Raw genomic sequence first — 18908 nt, 5'->3', positions numbered from 1 at the left:
TTGCAATTTAACATATATTGAAAAACTAAAAAGCCTGGATAAAAGCCTAAAAAGTAAAGATAAAACAAGGATATTCCATGGCGTAAATGCAGAAAAGAAATATAGGCACAATCGTAAAATCCAAGGCAACGAATAAATCAATTGGAGAAGTTTTTAAAATCCAAAGTAAGTATATACAAGGTACCTTCAATAAGTTTCCAGACTTTTCTCCTATGGGCACTTTTATTGATAGTACACACACCAAACTCGAGTCCCCTTTGAAGTACTCTCCTCCGGCTTGTTATACCATTCTAACAACTTCTGGAAAGCTCCATGGAAGTCCTCTTTTTTTTTTTTTTTTTTTTACACGGTGGTCACCACTTATCAAGGCCCGGAAGCCACTCAGGGATAAGGGTTATTAGTACGTTAGTGTGGAGATTTGATGAAGTGTTTACTTAAGGGGGGGGGCGGTTCATTAGGAATTTGTTAACGTTGGACTTGAAGACATCCAAGTTGTAGTCAGGTGGGAAGCAGACAGACGGAACAGAGTTCCACAGGCGTGCAGTTCTAAGAAAGTCCTCGTGTGAGCGTGTCAATGACCCTTGTCACAGCTCCTTTCATTTCCTCAATTGTCACACAACGACATCCTCTAAGGTTTTCCTTGAGTTTAGAGAATAACCCAAAGTCACAGAGAGCAAGGCCTGGGTAATAAGGAGGATGAGGAAATATCTTGATGCCCATCTTGGTCAAATGGTCTGTGACAAAGATGGAGTTGTGGACAGGTGCATTCGCGCAAATCTTTCACATCGTCAATTCTTTGCAAATAATTGTATGTAGAGTTCCAACACAGCCATCAAACTGTGCACTCATTGTCTCTATAGATACACAATGATCCTTATCCATGAAATTCTTTATTTGGCCAATCAACTCTGGTGTTCTGACTTCCTTCTTCCTTCCACACCTCATCATCCCTCACAAACTTGCCTTCTTTTAATCTCTTATGCCACTCAAAAACTGATGCTCCATTCATGCAAGATGGTCCAAAAGCAGTCTGAAGCATTCCATACGTTTCTGTGGCATTTTTTTTCAAGTTTAAAACAGAATTTTATTGCATATCGTTCTTCTAAAGTGTCCTCACGTCCAGATTGCATTTTTGAAATTCACCAGCTGTGACAATCAGGCTTTGGTAGGGTGTATTCCAATTCCTGCTGTGGCTGTTCATTTGAGCCCGAGATCATAAAAATTGGTCAATCATCTCATAAGATGTATAGCAATAACATATTGAATTTACAAGAGTCTACGACAATTTTATACTTGTATCGATATTCAAATGAACGTGTTAGATGATCACGACACCGTTTCAAACAGGAGTTAGTTTTTAAGATAACAAGAATGACTAATCTAGCGAGAATATAAATTCCAAAGGACTCATAATCAACAACAAAATAAAAAAGAAGAAGGTGGGATATAATTCGCCCCCCCCCCCCATTTTCACTGAATATTAATCTTCCTTAGTTTTCTGGATAAACATTTCCCACAAAAGCACAGATAACAACCACCTCAGCAGAAATAATCTTCTCAGTGACATGCAATATGGTTTCCGTTCTGCCAGATTTACAGCAGATGTGCTAACACTTATATCTCATAGGATTAATGAATCTCCCAACAAAGGCTTCCTTTCTAGGGCAATTGCTCTTGACATATCAAAGGCCTTCAATAAGGTATGGTATAAAGACCTACTTCACAAGATTTTCAGCTACAGTATAACTGGAAATGTTTTCTCAATTATTAAATCATTTCTCTCTGATAGGCTCATAAGAGTAGTGGTTGATGGGCAGAAATCAGAGGCCCACAGTATTAATGCTGGAGTCACTCAGGGATCCATCCTGGGCCCAACTCTCTTCCTGACCGCCATCAATGATCTCCCAAAACACATACTTAAATCATTCATTGACATCTATGCTGATAACACTGATGGAGTACTGCTGCCACATCTGGGCAGGGACTGCTAAAAACAGCCTATCATGCCTTGACAGAGTACAAAATAGATTTTGTCGCTGAGTGGGGGATGCCCTTTTCTCTTCCCTGCAACCTCTCTCCCACAGAAGAGACGTTGCGAGCCTGTCTTTGTTTTATTGTTATTTCCATGGCAAGTGCTTGTCTGAGCTCCAATCTCTGGTCCCCCCCTTGCCAATCTTTCACGAAAAACACCAGTCTAGCTGAAACCACTGCCAATAATTTTCCCCACTCTTTATCTGTGCCTAAACACAAATTCCGCTTTCGTAAATAAGCATTGTTGCCTGGAGATGTCTCTAGTTGCTAAACACTAGAAGACCGAAATATGCTCATGACTGTGTAGCAACAAATTACTGCTTATGTAAAGACAAATTGAAAATGTAACTTGCTCTACTTCCGTATCGAGTACTCTTGTATTAACCTCGTTATATTTCATTGGTTACCCTACTTTTGAAAAATAGCAACTTCAAATTATATATATATATATAAGTTTTAAAAGCCAAAAGCAATGCGGAAAGGACCGAACAAACAAATAGACTAGTATGTTTGAGTAGTACCCGTGTATTTGTTTGTTCGTTTTTCTTTTCTTTACTCTAATGATTCCGGTTCTTTCCGCATTGCTTTTCGCTTTTAAAACTTCTGTATATTCCTTTATCAGCAATGTTTCAAGCAAACTACCATTTACTCTTTTATATATATACATACATATATATATATATATATATATATATATATATATATATACACACACTAGTAAATACCCACCCCAAGACGGATATAATCAATAAATATAGCATTAGTTTTAAAAAGGATGACAGCAATTACAGACATTTTTTTAAAAGGAAAACAATAGAAAAATCAGAAACGACAAAGGTTAAAATTGATTTTAGCAAATTGGTATTGATTTCAATGTACCTAAACGAAATTGAACACTCAGTTATTGATTAAAAAAAACTTTATTTTAAATTAAATTGCTACAAGCAAGGCATTAAACCACTTGATGTAAGAAGCTAAAAAAAAAATAATCAGAAACGATAAGTGTAGAAGTGTTAGATAGATAGATTTCTGACCCAGAAAACAGCAATTCTTCCCCCTTTGTCAGAAACAAAAGGATAAAATAAGGGACGCAATAGTTAGTAAACACAAAGTCCTCATGAGATAAGCAGGTTTTGCGTAATTAATCAGATTGTGAGCAAGAGTAAGCAGCACTGGTGTGCAGGATTGGATGGGGTGGAGATATGGAACAGTTGGCCCCAGGGATCCAGTCACATTCAAATTATCGCCTTTTCTCATAATATTTTTCAGTACTAGGATTTATACTTATAAACAGCGTCTTGTAATTTTTTCGTTTGGCATTTTGAATACTCGTACAGAATATGTGAGATGCTGTAGCAGTCTAGAGCAGAAAAGGTCGCCTGTTTTAATGGTCCCACTTCCGTCTTCGTAGCTCTTCAGTTTTTAAGTAAAAAAAATAAGGGGCTTTACTTTTTGAACAAACCACATATATATAAGTGAATTTAGTTTACAAACAAATGGCTACACATAAGATGTCCTTGGCCTGACGAAGCGATTCCCGTACTGGGTTTTCGCTGAAACATGTATGCTTATGTGTAGCCATTTGTTTGTAAACTAAATTCACTTATTTTGGCTCTGTCTAAACATTGAGCACTCTTTTGGTGGACACACTTACAAATAATTACTACCAATACAATATATATATATATATATATATTTAGGCACCGCCAAAAATGGCCGCAAAATCAAGTTGTTGTTGTTTTTTAAAACGAAATTAGATTTATTAGAATCCATTATTTCTGAGTAACTTTTTTTTTTCCAGAAAGATAAAACCCTGAATTTTATCATATAGAAAACAGAATAATGTAAAACTTTTTTCTACTATTTTTAATTCAATTTTAAATGTTAAATTTTCCCAAAAAGTTAACAATTGACATTTTTTGTCTTGCACAAAAAACGTACTTAAAGTATTTAAAAAAAGGGGTTTTGAAATAATTAATTAATTTATTTATTGTCTAACTAAGATTTAGGATGATTTTCTAAGAGAATATGCAAAAATATTATAATATAAGTACCTGAATTTCAAATAATTCCACTTATTCATATAGGTAACCAGATATTTCGCGTTGACGTAGAGTTCAGATCGACTCTGTTTACGTTTTCGTTTGATAAAAAGCAAACTATGGAAGACCAAACAGGCCAAAACAAACTTATTTTTCAGTGACGAAAATTTCAATGTATTATTAAGCTGAGGCTGGCCAGTACCAGATGAGTGACCATTTGTATGCGTTTGGTTTTAATGTGTATGTGTGTGGGGGCCAGGCTCCCCAAAATGGGGGGGGGGGCAATTTAAAGCAGAATAAAAAAAAATTATTTCAGCGCGTTTGGTCCACCGTAGTCGAAAGGCGGCAAACGTTTTCAAACGGGATCGAAAAAAATGATGCTATTTTTAACACAAAGGGCACAACATTTATCGAATTTTTTTTTTGTATCGATTATTCAAATAACAACACAATATGTTGATTTCAGTTTCAGATGATTATTTTAAGCATATTTGTTCCCACTTCAAAACAAGGGGGGGTTTTGTAAGCAAAAATATATATATATATAAATATCGTTTATGAAAAATAAGTACACTGTTATAAAGTTAATTCTTCTCCTAATAATCGCTGAAAATTTCGTATTGATCGGATAATTACCTGATTTTTGGTAGATTTTTAAAAAGACGGTCCGTCAAAAAGTAGGTAAATTTATACAAACACCGTGACAGCGAATTAACCCTAACCCTAACGCTGTCACGGTGTTTGTATAATAATACCAAAAAGGGCTGACCTGCCCCCCCCCCCCCCAGTTTTGGCGGTGCCTAATATATATATATATATACTAGCCTGGGTGCAGGCAGGCGTTGCCCGGGTGTTTGGAGGAGTGTGTTGAACAAAAAAAAAAAAAAAAGTGGTAGTAGGCAGACAGGCAGGCTCGAACCCGTACTGCAGACGATCTAACTAGTTGGTTAGTTGTGTACAAATCCCAAATAACAATTGCTCATCATCATTCATGTTGGCAATAATATCTCCTAAAGCTGAGCTCATACGATATAAATATCACTCCCAACTTCAATTTTTTTTTTTTTTTTTTTCATAAATTGGGGAAAATTGCATTTTTCGTAGATGTTTTAGAGTCGACAATGAAAATTGCAGAAACAAGGAGCATATTTAGATTCCATTTTGTTTTAATTTTTTTTATCACTTGGTTTTTGCTGGGATGGAGCATTCTACCGGATGCCAAACATTCTCCCGTTAGTTTAGTTACTCCAACCGAGAGATCCTTTTAAGATTCTAACGATTCCTTTAAGTGCTATTGCTTGTATTTCTCTTGGTTCACCTGGTATATTCTTTTTCATTAGCCCGGTTGCTCCTATAATGACTGGTGATTGATACCTTCTTAAGATTCCAGTTTCTTTTCATGTCGTACATAAGTCCTTGCTATTTTGCTATTTTCTCCCCCTCTGCTCTATTAAGGCCAGCATCATTAGGGACGCTTACTTCAACTAGGGTTATCACTTTCTCCCTCTTGTTCCATCGTACACTGTAGCCAGGTAGCCTATATCGAAAGACTTTTTTTTACTAAAAACACAATAGCAGTTGTTCTACGCGATGAATTTTCGTAATTTTTGGATATATTACTATTTTCGACACGACAATTCAGTAAGTGTTATTGTTTTTGGTACTCGTGCACTTATTGATCCGTGCTGAAATAATAACGTTATTATTTAAAAAGCCATTCTTAACATGGGGAGGGGAGGGTGTTTTGTGCCTATTCTGTACTTTAACCTTACAATTGAATAAAAAAAAACATAAAACTTTAATTAAACTTGGAAATACGATTAAAAAAAAATAGCGCGGATCAGTAAGTGCATTACTAGCACCTTGTTTTTTTACTTAAAATGACATTTTTTTTAAATCGATCTGTCGATTTTCTTTGAACAAGCATTGATTGTTTTGGTCTTTATGCACTTATGTTACCGTGCTTATTTTTTTTTTTTTTTTAAATAGTATTTTCAAGTTAAATTCAAGTTTCACGACACCTTTTTTATTATTAAATTGTTAGGTGAAAGTACAGAATAATTACAAAACACTCCCCTCTTCAATCTTCATGTTAAGAATGACTTTCTAAATGTTATTATTTCAGTACGATAACATAAGTGCATAAGTGCCAGTTTTTTTTTTTTTTTTTTTTTTTTAGGAAACCGGGTTTAATTTTGCATGGTAGTCCTTCCCTTCAGCTGTTCTAATCGAGTCAATATCGGTAGCCATGGGTGCAAGCACTTAATTTTTTTTTTTTTTTTTTTAAGAAATCACGTAAATACGTAATAATGTTTTCACCTGAAATGCGTTGGTTTAAAAGATCACCGAGCTAAACAAGTACTTAAATAATAATTCAAAGCGAAACCAATAAAAACAGGTGATTTATTTTTGCAATCGATTAAATTTTTTGTTTTGTTTTGTATTTTTCTTTTTATTCTCCCGGATATTTAAAAAACGATATTATTTAGATTGTTTTTTGTTTTTGTATCTCAAATTTATGTAAGAACGTTAATATTTATCTAAAACGAAACTGAAAATAAATAATTTTAATCAATAAATGAAACACGTCTTCCGTCTCTTAAGCAAAAATAATGTCTTGAAAATTAGGTGTGTGTCATAATAAAAGCGACGCAACGCAACTCTCAGGAAGATATATATATATATTTTTTTTTAATGGATACAGATCTTAAAAATATGGCGATTTAAAAAATAAAACGCCGGCTTCACGTGAAGGTATGGACATTTTGTGGACGGCTCACCTTTTTAAGAACGGGTCCGAACTCGACATATTCAGGACTGTGTTTGAGAGAGAAACATAACATTGGCATTCGAGGTACGGCCTCCATTTTGGCGTCTGAACTCTCGCGTGATTTCTCGCATCGACGAAATAACGCGAGATTACGTCGGCTTTTACTTGAATAAATAAATAAATAAATAAAATAATAATAATAATAAAAAAAAGATCATACACGTTTGTATAGTAGTTAATAAAATAAGGTTCAAGTCCAGAATTCAACCTAATTAAAAAAAAATAATAATAATAATTACAGGAAAGAAAATCATTTTTTAAGACAATTAGTTGGGTTTTTTTCCAATGCTTCCCCCCTGTTAAGAATGCCTTTTTAAAATTTTGCAAGTTTGAATTATTTTGAGTTATCTCCCTTGTTCTTTTAACCTATTTTTAATTGGGATTTGCCACTTATCAAGGCCCAAAGGCCACTCTAGAATAACGGTTAATGAATATAAGATGATAGTCTCGTAATCGTTAATGGTGTGAATTGGGTAGAATTTGATTATTTATGGAGACGGCTCAACAAGAACTTGTTTACATTGGATTTGGAGGATGACCAGTGGAACAGTGTTCCATAGGCGGGCAGTTCTGGGAAAGAAACTTTGTTCATGTAATCTACGTTTAGATTCAGGCACAGATAGAGAGTGAGGGGAAATTTTATATAGTGGCTGTAGCTAGTAGAATGCTTTTTGTGAAAGTTTGCGAAATATGGCGTCATGTTTGTTTTCGTTTTTAGCTAAAGTACTTAACACTACTTGCGCTTAAAATGCACTTTAAAATCAGTTAAAACACAAAACCTATCCAAGTAGGTAGAAGAGTAACTGTCATATAGTTGTTGCTGTTGTTTTTACCACTTTTCCGTACCTTGGTCTATTGTAAAACAAACCCAATCATTTTTAAGGGAATCTGAGTTTTTCCAATGCCCCTTCCCCTCATCATATTAAAAATGGCTTTCTCAGATCTTGCAAAAGTTTGAATTATTTGATGTTCTCTCCCCTTTTTCCTTCAGACTGTTTTCTGTTGCGAGATCGTTGCTCATAGTTTAGCCATTTGATCAATTTAAGAAACATTTTTGGTGCACAATATTTTCTCAGCACTACTTGCGTTTCACACTTAAAACACACTTCAAAATCAGCAAAAGAACCAAAGCCTTATCCAGGTAGGTAGAAGAGTAACTTATCTTGTCTTTGGTAATATTTATTTGTTTATTAGTTGTTGTTTTTTCTTGTTGTTTTACCAGTTTTTCATACTTTGGTCTACTGTAAAACAAACCCAATAATTTTTAATAAAATCTGAGTTTTTACCATGCCCTTTCCCCTCCTCATGTTAAGAATGGCTTCCAAAAATCTTGCAAAAGTTTGAATTATTTGGAGTTCTCGCTACTTTTTTCCTTCAGACTGTTTTCTGTTGGGAAATCGCCGCTCAGTGATTAACCATAAAATTTGACTTTCTTATTTAAAAATAAAACTACTAAATAAATTTAAATAACTTTTTTGGGGTATGCTATTTTCTTAACACTACTTGTGGTTCACACTCAAAACGCACATTAAAATCAGTTAACACACAAAAAACTTATCCAGGTAGGTAGAAGAGTAACTTATCTTGCCTTTGGTAACATTTATTTGTTATATAGTTGGGGGGGGGTATCACTTTTTCATACCTCGGTCTATTGTAAAACAACCCAATCATTTTTAAGTGAATCTAAGTTTTTCCAATGTCCTTTTCCCTCCCCATGTAAAGAAAGGCTTTTTTTTTTTATTACATTTTCACGCCAAACAAGGCACATTGCCACTTTGGTGTAGGGGGCTACTATCAGGGGCAGCAACTACTGGGGCCCTATGTTGGGATTTTGGAAGCAAGATGTCGGTTCACATTTCACTTGAACTTCTGCATGTCAGTACAGTTAGGGAAGCAGGAACCTGGAATGGAATTCCAGAGTCTAGCGGTTCTGGGGAAGAAACTACTGGAATAGAAAGATCTTTTACATCTAGGGATCTCTACTGTGTGGGGGTGGGATTTAGCTGCCTGTCGGGTTTGTCAAGGGTGTCTACGTCGTGGGGGCACAAATGTTTGCAGTTCGTCAGAGCATTCACTATTAAAATACTTGTAGAACAGGCAGAGGGATGCAACGTTTCCTAAATCTTGCAAAAGTTTGAATTGTTTGGAGTTTTCTCCACTTTTTCCTTCAGACTGTTTTCTGTTGCAAGATCGTCGCTCACAGGTTAGTCATAAAATTTGATTTTTCTATTTAAAAATAAATCAACTTGATCGAGTTAAGTAACTTTACGACATTCCGTTAGGGATATGTACATTATACTAATATATCGGTGCTTATTCAGATTGGCACTTATGGCAGCAATTAAAAGTAAAGAAAATACAGAAAAAAGTTTGTATGATGTATGTACCAGTCATGGAATGAAGATATCATATTCCAAAAATCACATAATTTGATCAAGTACATTTTTTTTAATTAAAAAAAATCAAATTTTATGACCAAGCGAGTCGTAGTGTTTTCGTCGACCATGATTAAATCCAATGAAATAAAAAAGGGAGATAACTCAAATATTATGTTTTCAAGTATAACCATCGAGGACAGCCTGGATTTTTCTCTTAGTTAAGAAAAATTTGATTATGTTAATGGTTACGCTTCTAACCCGTTTCCCAGACCAGCAAGAACAACACGCTTCACTTCTAGATCTGTTTCTGGCCACAGTTCCCGAGGATTGTGTAATGAATGCCCACAGCCCACTTGGGAACACCGATCATGCATTGATAATGGTTGAAATCGACCTAAACTCTAGAGCCAAAACTGAAGAGCCATTGCTCAAAACAACGAGATATTATAAAAAGACTGACTGGGAAGACATCAGGGATCTCATCAGACGCCCCATGGTGAATCCTTCGCGGGAGGGTGTAGTATCTTCCCGGCAGATGCTGCAATCAAAGACCATTGCCTTTGTGGCAATGGGCCTTTGGTCCATGTAGGGGCAACCCTATATACCAAGTGGCTCTCACTATCCAGCTCCATTTTCCCACCTCTCGGGATCTGGCCCCCTTTTCCCTCCCCCTCCCCCTCTTCACATTAAAAACGGCCTTGTGCCTAATTTTCTCTCGTGGGGAAGCAAACAAATACAGCCTCACGGTGAAATATCTTCTCACTTCCTGCTGAACAGTGCGCTAATAAAACCACTGAATGGTTCAAAACGGCAATTGAAGCACATATTCCCGTGCGAAAATTTTATAGCAAGCTCCACTCTCCCCAATGGTTTACTTCTACTTGTGCAGCTGCCATTGCACAAAGGCAGCATGCGTATTGCAGATTTAACCGATATAAGTCCAGTTCAAACAGACAGAAGTATATAGAAGCCAAAAGTTACTGTAAGAAAGAAATAAAAAATGCATCAAAGCACAGAAATTACGAACCCGTGACTTCTGAAAAATCTACAACAGTGTAGTAAATAATGGGCAATCAACAATTCCCCCATTAACCAACAATCACGAGGTTCTTTGCTCAGCAACCGAGAAGGCTAATATGCTTGCCAGTCGGTTTGCCTCAAACTCCACACTGGACCCTGCTAACAACCCCCTTTCCTTTGCAGACAGATGCCACACTAGACGATCTAAAAATCACCCCTGCTGAGGTGCATGCTATCATAAAAAATCTTGACACTTCAAAAGCATGTGGACCTGATCTCATCCCGGCTGTGCTATTAAAATATGCTCTCCAAACTTTACAACAAATGCCTTAATGAATCTTACTTTCCTACCTGCTGGAAAACTGCTTCTGTGGTACCAGTATTCAAGAATTCTGGCGAAAGAACTGACCCAGTAAACTATCGCCCCATTAGCCTCCTCCCACTTTTCGCCAAAATTAACCAAGCTCTAGTCCATCACCTTACAGATGCTAAATTTCTGACTGATCAACAATATGGATTTAGGCAAACCCGTTCCACAGCAGACATCCTAACTGTAATCTCTGAATGTATATACCATTCACTGGACAAAGCAGGGGAGGGTAGAGCGGTAGCTCTAGATATATCTAAGGCTTTTGACAGGGTATGGCATGAAGGTCTTCTCAGGAAAATCAGATCATACCGTATCACTGGAAAAATACTTAACACAATTAAATCCTTCTTAGATAAGAGAAAAATCCAGGTTGTTGTCGATGGTGGTACATCTAAACAATACAATATAAATGCAGGAGTGCCTCAAGAGTCTATCCTTGAAACTATTATTCCTAATATTCATACATGACCTCCCAGACAAAGTTGTCTGTGAGATGGGTATATATGCTGATGACACCATGCTCTATAACAGACATGACAGGAAAACAAATGAACACATGTTTAAAGAAATAACAGAAACACTAGAGGATGACCTCCAATCTGTAGTGGAATTGGGACAAAAAATGGATGGTCAAATTCAATGCTGCCAGGACTAAACTTGTTTCCTTCAATAATTACAAAAACCTTCTCTATCATCAATAGCAATGGCCAGTGACTCTTTATCTGAAAGTACATCTTTTAAACTCCTCAGCCTAACGTTCACAGGAAACATGAGTTGGAACAATTACATTGAGAGCATTGCCAGAAATGCTGCGAAGAAGGTAGGTTCTCTCTACCGTGCTAGAAAGCTACTAACGCCCGAAAGTATCCTGAATCTCTATAAGGTCATCATTCGCCCATGTATGAAATATTGTTGTCATATTTGGGCTGGTGCATCTGCTACTAGTATCTCGCTCCTGGACAAGGTTTAAAAGAGAGTCGCCAACCTGATAGGTCCTGAACTGTCATCTAAGCTTCAGCCTCTGTCCCATCGACGAAATGTTGCATCCCTCTGCCTGTTCTACAAGTACTTTAACAGTGAATGCTCTGACGAACTGCAAGCACTTGTACCCCTTCAACGTAAATACCCCCGACAGACCCGACAAGCAGCTAAATCCAACCCTTTCACAGTAGAGATCTCTAGATGTAAGCGAGCCTTCTACTCCAGTAGTTTCTTTCCCAGAACCGTTAGACTTTGAAATTCCCTTCCGGGACCCTGGTTCCCCAACTGTACTGACATGCAGAAGTTCAAGTGTAACGTGAATCGACATCTTGCTGCCCAACTCCCTACATAGTACCCCTGTAACTTATGCCCCTGATATAGCCCCTACATGAAAGTGGCGATGTGCCTTGTTTGGGGTGAAAATGTAATAAAAAAAAAATGGTAAGTATCAATCGTAGCTTTGATAAGCTCGATTTCTTCAGGCAAAATATATATATATATATCCGTTCAGATTTCATATTGGATAATGGGTGCTTATTTAAATTGGCACTTATAACGGCAATTAAAAGTAAAGAAAATACAGAAAAGAGATGTATGTACCAGTCATAGAATGAAGATGAAACATTCCAAAAATCATGTGATTTGATCAAGTATTTTTTTTTAATCAAGCAAATCAAATTTTACAACTAAGCGAGTTGTTGTGTTTTCGTCGGCCATGATTAAATTTGATGAAATAAAAAGGGGAGACAACTCAAATCGAAGTTGAGAGGTGAAAAATCAGCCTTACGTTCAATGCAGTTTTGTAGTTTAAATCACTAAAAATCTTAAATGTTAATTTTTTTAGTTTTAAATAAAAACTATTTGATTGATTTACGTGTCTTTTGGAATATGACATCTTCATTCTGTAACGAGTACATACATCATAACAGATTTTTTGGTGCTTCTACAGAATTGAGACGAGATTTTGTAGTCGCTAAATGGAGTTCTCAGATAAAACGCAATGATTTCAACTGATTTTTTTTTTGTCAATTCTAATAAGTTACAATGGTAGCTTCCAAATTATGCAGTCGAAATCACCTGAATATTACTGAATTATTAAAAAACAACTTTAATTGTGTTAGCAACTGAAAATTTTCCACCATCTTGTTTTAAACCAAAACTGAAAATTACCTCCCTGTTGAATTCTCCTGTGTTTTGTGATCGTTTTCATTAAATTTTATTTTTTTATTTTCTTTAATAAATAAGTTTCTACCTTATCGATTTTCGTAATTTTTGGATATAATCATCTTAAAAATACAAGGAATACATAGATACCATTGTTTTCATGTGAAATTCAGTTTTACGATTTCCGAAATTTCGTCCCAATAGTGTAGAAGCGACTTTTCTGTATTTTTTCTACTTTTTATTCCCGCCATAAGTGAATAAAATGAGACTGTCAGAAGGGAAGGCTAGAATATGTGTAGATCTCACGAAACGCAACAAGTGCATAAAACGTGAACTGCAGTAATTATTTTGGTTATATCTGACGAAGGGCAACTCCTCGTAACGTGAAAACCTTGATAAAAATAAAGAAACACACAAAGAAATAAATAAAAATAAAGAAACACACAAAGAAATAAATAAAAATAAAGAAACACACAAAGAAATAAATAAAAATAAAGAAACACACAAAGAAATAAATAAAAATAAAGAAACACACAAAGAAATAAATAAAAATAAAGAAACACACAAAGAAATAAATAAAAATAAAGAAACACACAAAGAAATAAATAAAAATAAAGAAACACACAAAGAAATAAATAAAAATAAAGAAACACACAAAGAAATAAATAAAAATAAAGAAACACACAAAGAAATAAATAAAAATAAAGAAACACACAAAGAAATAAATAAAAATAAAGAAACACACAAAGAAATAAATAAAAATAAAGAAACACACAAAGAAATAAATAAAAATAAAGAAACACACAAAGAAATAAATAAAAATAAAGAAACACACAAAGAATAAATAAAAATAAAGAAACACACAAAGAAATAAATAAAAATAAAGAAACACACAAAGAAATAAATAAAAACAAAGAAACACACAAAGAAATAAATAAAAATAAAGAAACACACAAAGAAATAAATAAAAATAAAGAAACACACAAAGAAATAAATAAAAATAAAGAAACACACAAAGAAATAAATAAAAATAAAGAAACACACAAAGAAATAAATAAAAATAAAGAAACACACAAAGAATAAATAAAAATAAAGAAACACACAAAGAAATAAATAAAAATAAAGAAACACACAAAGAAATAAATAAAAATAAAGAAACACACAAAGAAATAAATAAAAATAAAGAAACACACAAAGAAATAAATAAAAATAAAGAAACACACAAAGAAATAAATAAAAATAAAGAAACACACAAAGAAATAAATAAAAATAAAGAAACACACAAAGAAATAAATAAAAATAAAGAAACACACAAAGAAATAAATAAAAATAAAGAAACACACAAAGAAATAAATAAAAATAAAGAAACACACAAAGAAATAAATAAAAATAAAGAAACACACAAAGAAATAAATAAAAATAAAGAAACACACAAAGAAATAAATAAAAATAAAGAAACACACAAAGAAATAAATAAAAATAAAGAAACACACAAAGAAATAAATAAAAATAAAGAAACACACAAAGAATAAATAAAAATAAAGAAACACACAAAGAAATAAATAAAAATAAAAATAAACCAACCTAGGAGAGATCATTTTTTATTTAGGTGAGAAAAGGAGGGTAAAGAATCAATGCAGTCATGATTTCGAGTGTTGAGTAATTCTTAATAACAAAGATGGCGGCAAAGAATCAATGTAGTCCGGATCAATCATTTCAAGATGGAGACGGACTTGCATCCAAAATTCTATATTTCTCTAATAAGTTTGGAGGTTTCTCATTGGTTGATTATTCTAACACGTAGTTATAAATAAGACCAACCAAATCATTGGGGGTCATACCCTCATTATTAGTCAAAAACATTTTAACAAAGAGTTTATAAGGAATTAATCCAAGTAATCTTACGAATAGTTCTGGTACACATTTATTTTCTTATAAAGTAACAGTTTTCGAAATAAAAAGAGAGAAATTTCACTTACTAGATGGCAAAATATTCAGAGTTCAAATTAAATTCTTTTTTCTTAGCAGTGTTCTTTGTGTTCATAAAAGTATCGGGTTTGTATTACTGTACACATAGATTCGAAAAAGTTGTCAAAAAACAAATATATAACAAATAAATATTATCAAAGGCAAGATAAGTTACTTTTCTACCAAACTGGATACAGTTTTGTGTTTTTATTCAATGTAACATGTTTATTCAGCTCGAAAAACATGCAGTGTTTACCGATGTATTAGAAAATTCAAAATGGCGCCCGACACTCTCTTTAACATGGTAAGTTCGAGAAAAGGTGTTATAAATAATAAACTAGACAAAATACTATTAAAAAAACACCGGATATATGTCAACTTATGTCACAGTAATATATATTGAGCGAATTTCTAACAGTATTTTGTCTAGTTTATTATTTATAACATCTTTTCCTGAACTTATCGCATTAAAGAGAGACTCGGGCGCCATTTTGAATTTTCTAATACATCGGTAACCACTGTATGCTTTTCGAGCTGAATAAACATGTTACATTGAATAAAAACACAAAAAATATATCCAGTTATGTAGAAAAGTAACTTATCTTTCCTTTGATAACATTTATTTGTTATATATTTGTTTTTTGACAACTTTTTCGAATCTATGTGTACAGTAATACAAACCCAAAGTATCTTTTTTTTTAATTGCATTTTCACCTCAAACAAAGCACAGTGCCATTTTGATATAGGGGGCTACTATCAGGAACATAATTTGCAGGGATACTATGTAGGGAGTAAACTCAATTTCAATCCAAGACATAACTAAGCCATTGTTGCGGTGGCACCCACTCATTTACATATGGGGATAATATTACACATAAATAACAAAACTTGGTTAGTCTGAGTGCGTGTTAACCAGAAGCCACCGAAGGTCGAGCCGAGAGCAGATATGTTCTCCAGCCAAGACTCTCTTACTTGACAACCATTATGTAAATATAATGTAAATATACTTTTCTTAATACACTTCTTATTGATCTACCTTTGTTTGTTGAGTCTTCATTTGTATTGCCTTATACGTTATTTGGTTCAACCTGCAAACATAACAGTTGGCGACGAAGATGAGCATCAAACATAACAGCCATGAAGGGACTTATTAAACCAGAAATAGGCATTCAGCTTCATCAAGAAAGTATTGTGCTCATTGGATTTCGTCGCCAACAAAGAAGTCCGGCGTCGCTGCAATCTCCAGGCAATTACTGACCTACTGCGGGCCCGACACCTTCGATGGTTCGGCCATGCCTCTCGCTGTGATGCAGGGGTCTTTATCCACGAGGCTATCTCCCCACGTCCTCTACCCGGCTGGAAAAAACGTGTCGGTGGCCAGCTAAGAACGTGGCTCGGGACTATCAAAGCCGACGCTGAGCTTATTTCGGGCCCGCTCATCTATGGCCTGTCTCGTTGGAGACGTGACTGGCTGTTGCTCACTCGGGATCTTGCCTCCGATCGCCGGGCTTGGGCCGCAGCGATACGAGATGTGCATCTTCATGAAGCCGACTCAACTCCTCCAGGGTGAATGTCGTTTCAAGTACAAGTAAGTATTGTGCTCATCAGGGATTTACACCTGTTTTAAAAGTGCCCTTTTCAGAGGAATGTGTTATAGGCCTGTGTCTCATCGAGACATTGTTTTTATCACTTAAATACCTGCGCTGAAAAAGTTCTCTGTACGTCACTGGTGCTCATTACCTTTGCTATGCCTGTATAATCCATCAAATGAGACTGTCGGGTTAGGGTTAGGGTTAGTTTCTGCCAACGTTTCATCTAACAGGTTGAGAAATGATGCGTTGCACAGGGTTTACAGGCGTACAAGCAATTTTTGAGACACATCTTACGCTCGGACAAATCAGTAGATGAGTTCTACGCTGCATTGACGAAACTCTCCAGCTTATTTGGAGGAGTCTCCAGCCATACACTGAAATATGCATTCAAGGCCAGACAACAGGAATAGTTATGTGTTTTTACCAGCAGAGAACTAAAGGTTTTTGAATAGGAAGGCCAATTTATAAGATTTTTTTTTTTTACTTATTCTTTATCTGAAGAATATTCTCTCTTTCGCTCTAAATATTTTTTCACATCTGAGACGATTCTCTTGTCTCTACAAATTTAATATCGGATCATGTATGGAGTACTGTTGTCATATTTGGTGCCCATGAATCTGTCTTATTTGATGGTTTTAAAAAGGCCAGAATGCTTTCTTAAGGGTTGGTCTCTTGGCCTTTTGGCCTTGTGTCACATCTTCTTGCTGTGGAAAGAAAGTGAATGCTGCCAGTTTGAATAACCAAAGCAACATCGTAAGCCAACCAGTGGACTTTTACACCAAGGCATTTCAGGTGAAAACATTACTACATATTTATATGTCATGCTGAAATTAGTGTAATTTCCTAAGAATTACTGTTGTGGAGACGCCCACTAATTAACATAAGTGGGTGAGTGAGATATATAAAGGTATCAATCACCAATACCGGGGGAGTTCGGCAACGGATTGCCAAATAGGCTAGACGCCTATATTGCCTCCGGTAAGACATGCAACACGCCACCTGCCGGAATATCTCCAACTTTCTCTTCCTAATATATTATTGTTATACCTTTACTTTCCGTGTTCTTGTTAATTATTTGTGCAGACACAACAATTACGAAAAATGATCCAGTAGTTGCCTCATTCGTAATTGCACGGTGGTTTCAGTAGTAGTAATCACAGTGGCGTAGAAACTATTTTTGCCACCCTGGGTGGTCGTAAGATTTGAAGGATAAGGGTTAATGAATGTACGTTAGCAGTGGAAATTTGGCAAATTGGATTATTTAAGAGGATGGCACATCAAGAATTTGTTTACATTGGACTTGAAGACGACTATATTGCAGTCAGTTAAAAAGCAGGAAAACAGAACAGTTCCACAGGCATGCAGTTCTAAGAGAGAAGCTTTGTTCATGGAATCTATGTTTAGGTTTAGGCACAGATAAAGGGGGGGGAATTATTGATAACGGTTTCAGATAGATGAGTGTTTTTTTGTGAAAGTCAAGACCATAGATTGAAGCTCAGATGAGCACTTGTCATGAAAATAACGATAAAGCAAAGACAGGTTCGCAATGTCTCTCATTGGAAAGACATACAGAGAAGAGAAAAGGGCATCCCCCACTAGACTACGAAGTCTATTTTGAACTGTCAAAGCAGGATAAGCTGCTTCTAGCAGCTCCTGCCCAGATGTGGAAACAGTACTCCATCGTTGGCCGTACTTGGCTCTTATATAGAATTGCATCAACAGTTTGATATCTACTGGAGCAGTAGAACGATCCCACTATTTTTCCAGCAGCATTGGCAACGGATTTGATGTACGTGTTCCATCTCAGATCAGGAGTAAAGGTCAGACCTAGAAACTTGTCAAAACATGGAGCCTCCCCAATTCATTTCATTGATGCCAGACGTGGATCAGAGCATTGATGATGGAAAGACAGAAGCTTGGTTTTAGATGCGTTAAAAAATGAACCAGGATTCAAAACAAAATTCGATATATAAACAATATAAGAAACAAAAAAAAAAATTAATTGACAACAGGAAAAATCATTTTCATTTATCTCTTTATTTCATGAAGTAGTTTTAAAGGTCAGTTATTTACATATCTTCTTATTATAAATTTCCCTAATGTGTGTGTGTGTGTGCGTGTGTATAACACGGTTTATCTCAGCCTAGAGGCAACCCACCAAGGCAAGTTAGGTGCCAAAATGAAGCTTATGACTCAGCAGATGTTTTAGTGATTTTTATATCCATGTTTGGTGTATGGAAATGCAAAAAATTTACTAAACAATGTTTTATTTACTGGATATTTTTCTGGTATTTACCGGAAGTTATTATCTCCCTTAGTAAGTTCGATTTACTGCGTCAGTGTGTGTGTGACGTGGTTTATCTCAGCCTACCGGCAACCCACCCAGAAAAGTCAGGTACCGAAATGAAGCTTATGACCCAGCGGATGTTTTAGTGATATTTATAGCCATGATTGGTGTATGGAAATGCAAAAAATAACAATTTACTAAACGTTTTATTTACTGGCTATTTTGCCGGTACAAAGACTCAAGTT

General features: G+C 35.3%; 1 protein-coding gene across 3 annotated transcripts in view; it reads right to left on the bottom strand.

Annotated features, from left to right (window-relative positions):
* The window catches only part of LOC145268667 (tyrosine-protein phosphatase non-receptor type 23-like), a 144856-nt gene extending 137859 nt beyond the window's left edge, over positions 1 to 6997 (bottom strand). For all 3 annotated transcript variants that reach the window (XM_080124154.1, XM_080124155.1, XM_080124156.1), the window contains exon 1: positions 6854 to 6997. In XM_080124154.1, the coding sequence (XP_079980280.1) occupies positions 6854 to 6940 (87 nt within the window). In that variant the 5' untranslated portion in view covers positions 6941 to 6997. The remainder of the gene's footprint in view (positions 1 to 6853) is intronic.
* Between the last annotated feature and the right edge of the window lie 11911 nt (positions 6998 to 18908).

This window comes from Euprymna scolopes, chromosome 44, assembly GCF_053919585.1.
Source record: "Euprymna scolopes isolate OS-2025 chromosome 44, ASM5391958v1, whole genome shotgun sequence".
NCBI lineage: Eukaryota > Metazoa > Mollusca > Cephalopoda > Sepiida > Sepiolidae > Euprymna > Euprymna scolopes.
The sequence above is the reverse complement of the archived record's forward strand: the minus strand, read 5'-3'. Positions and strand labels throughout refer to the sequence as shown.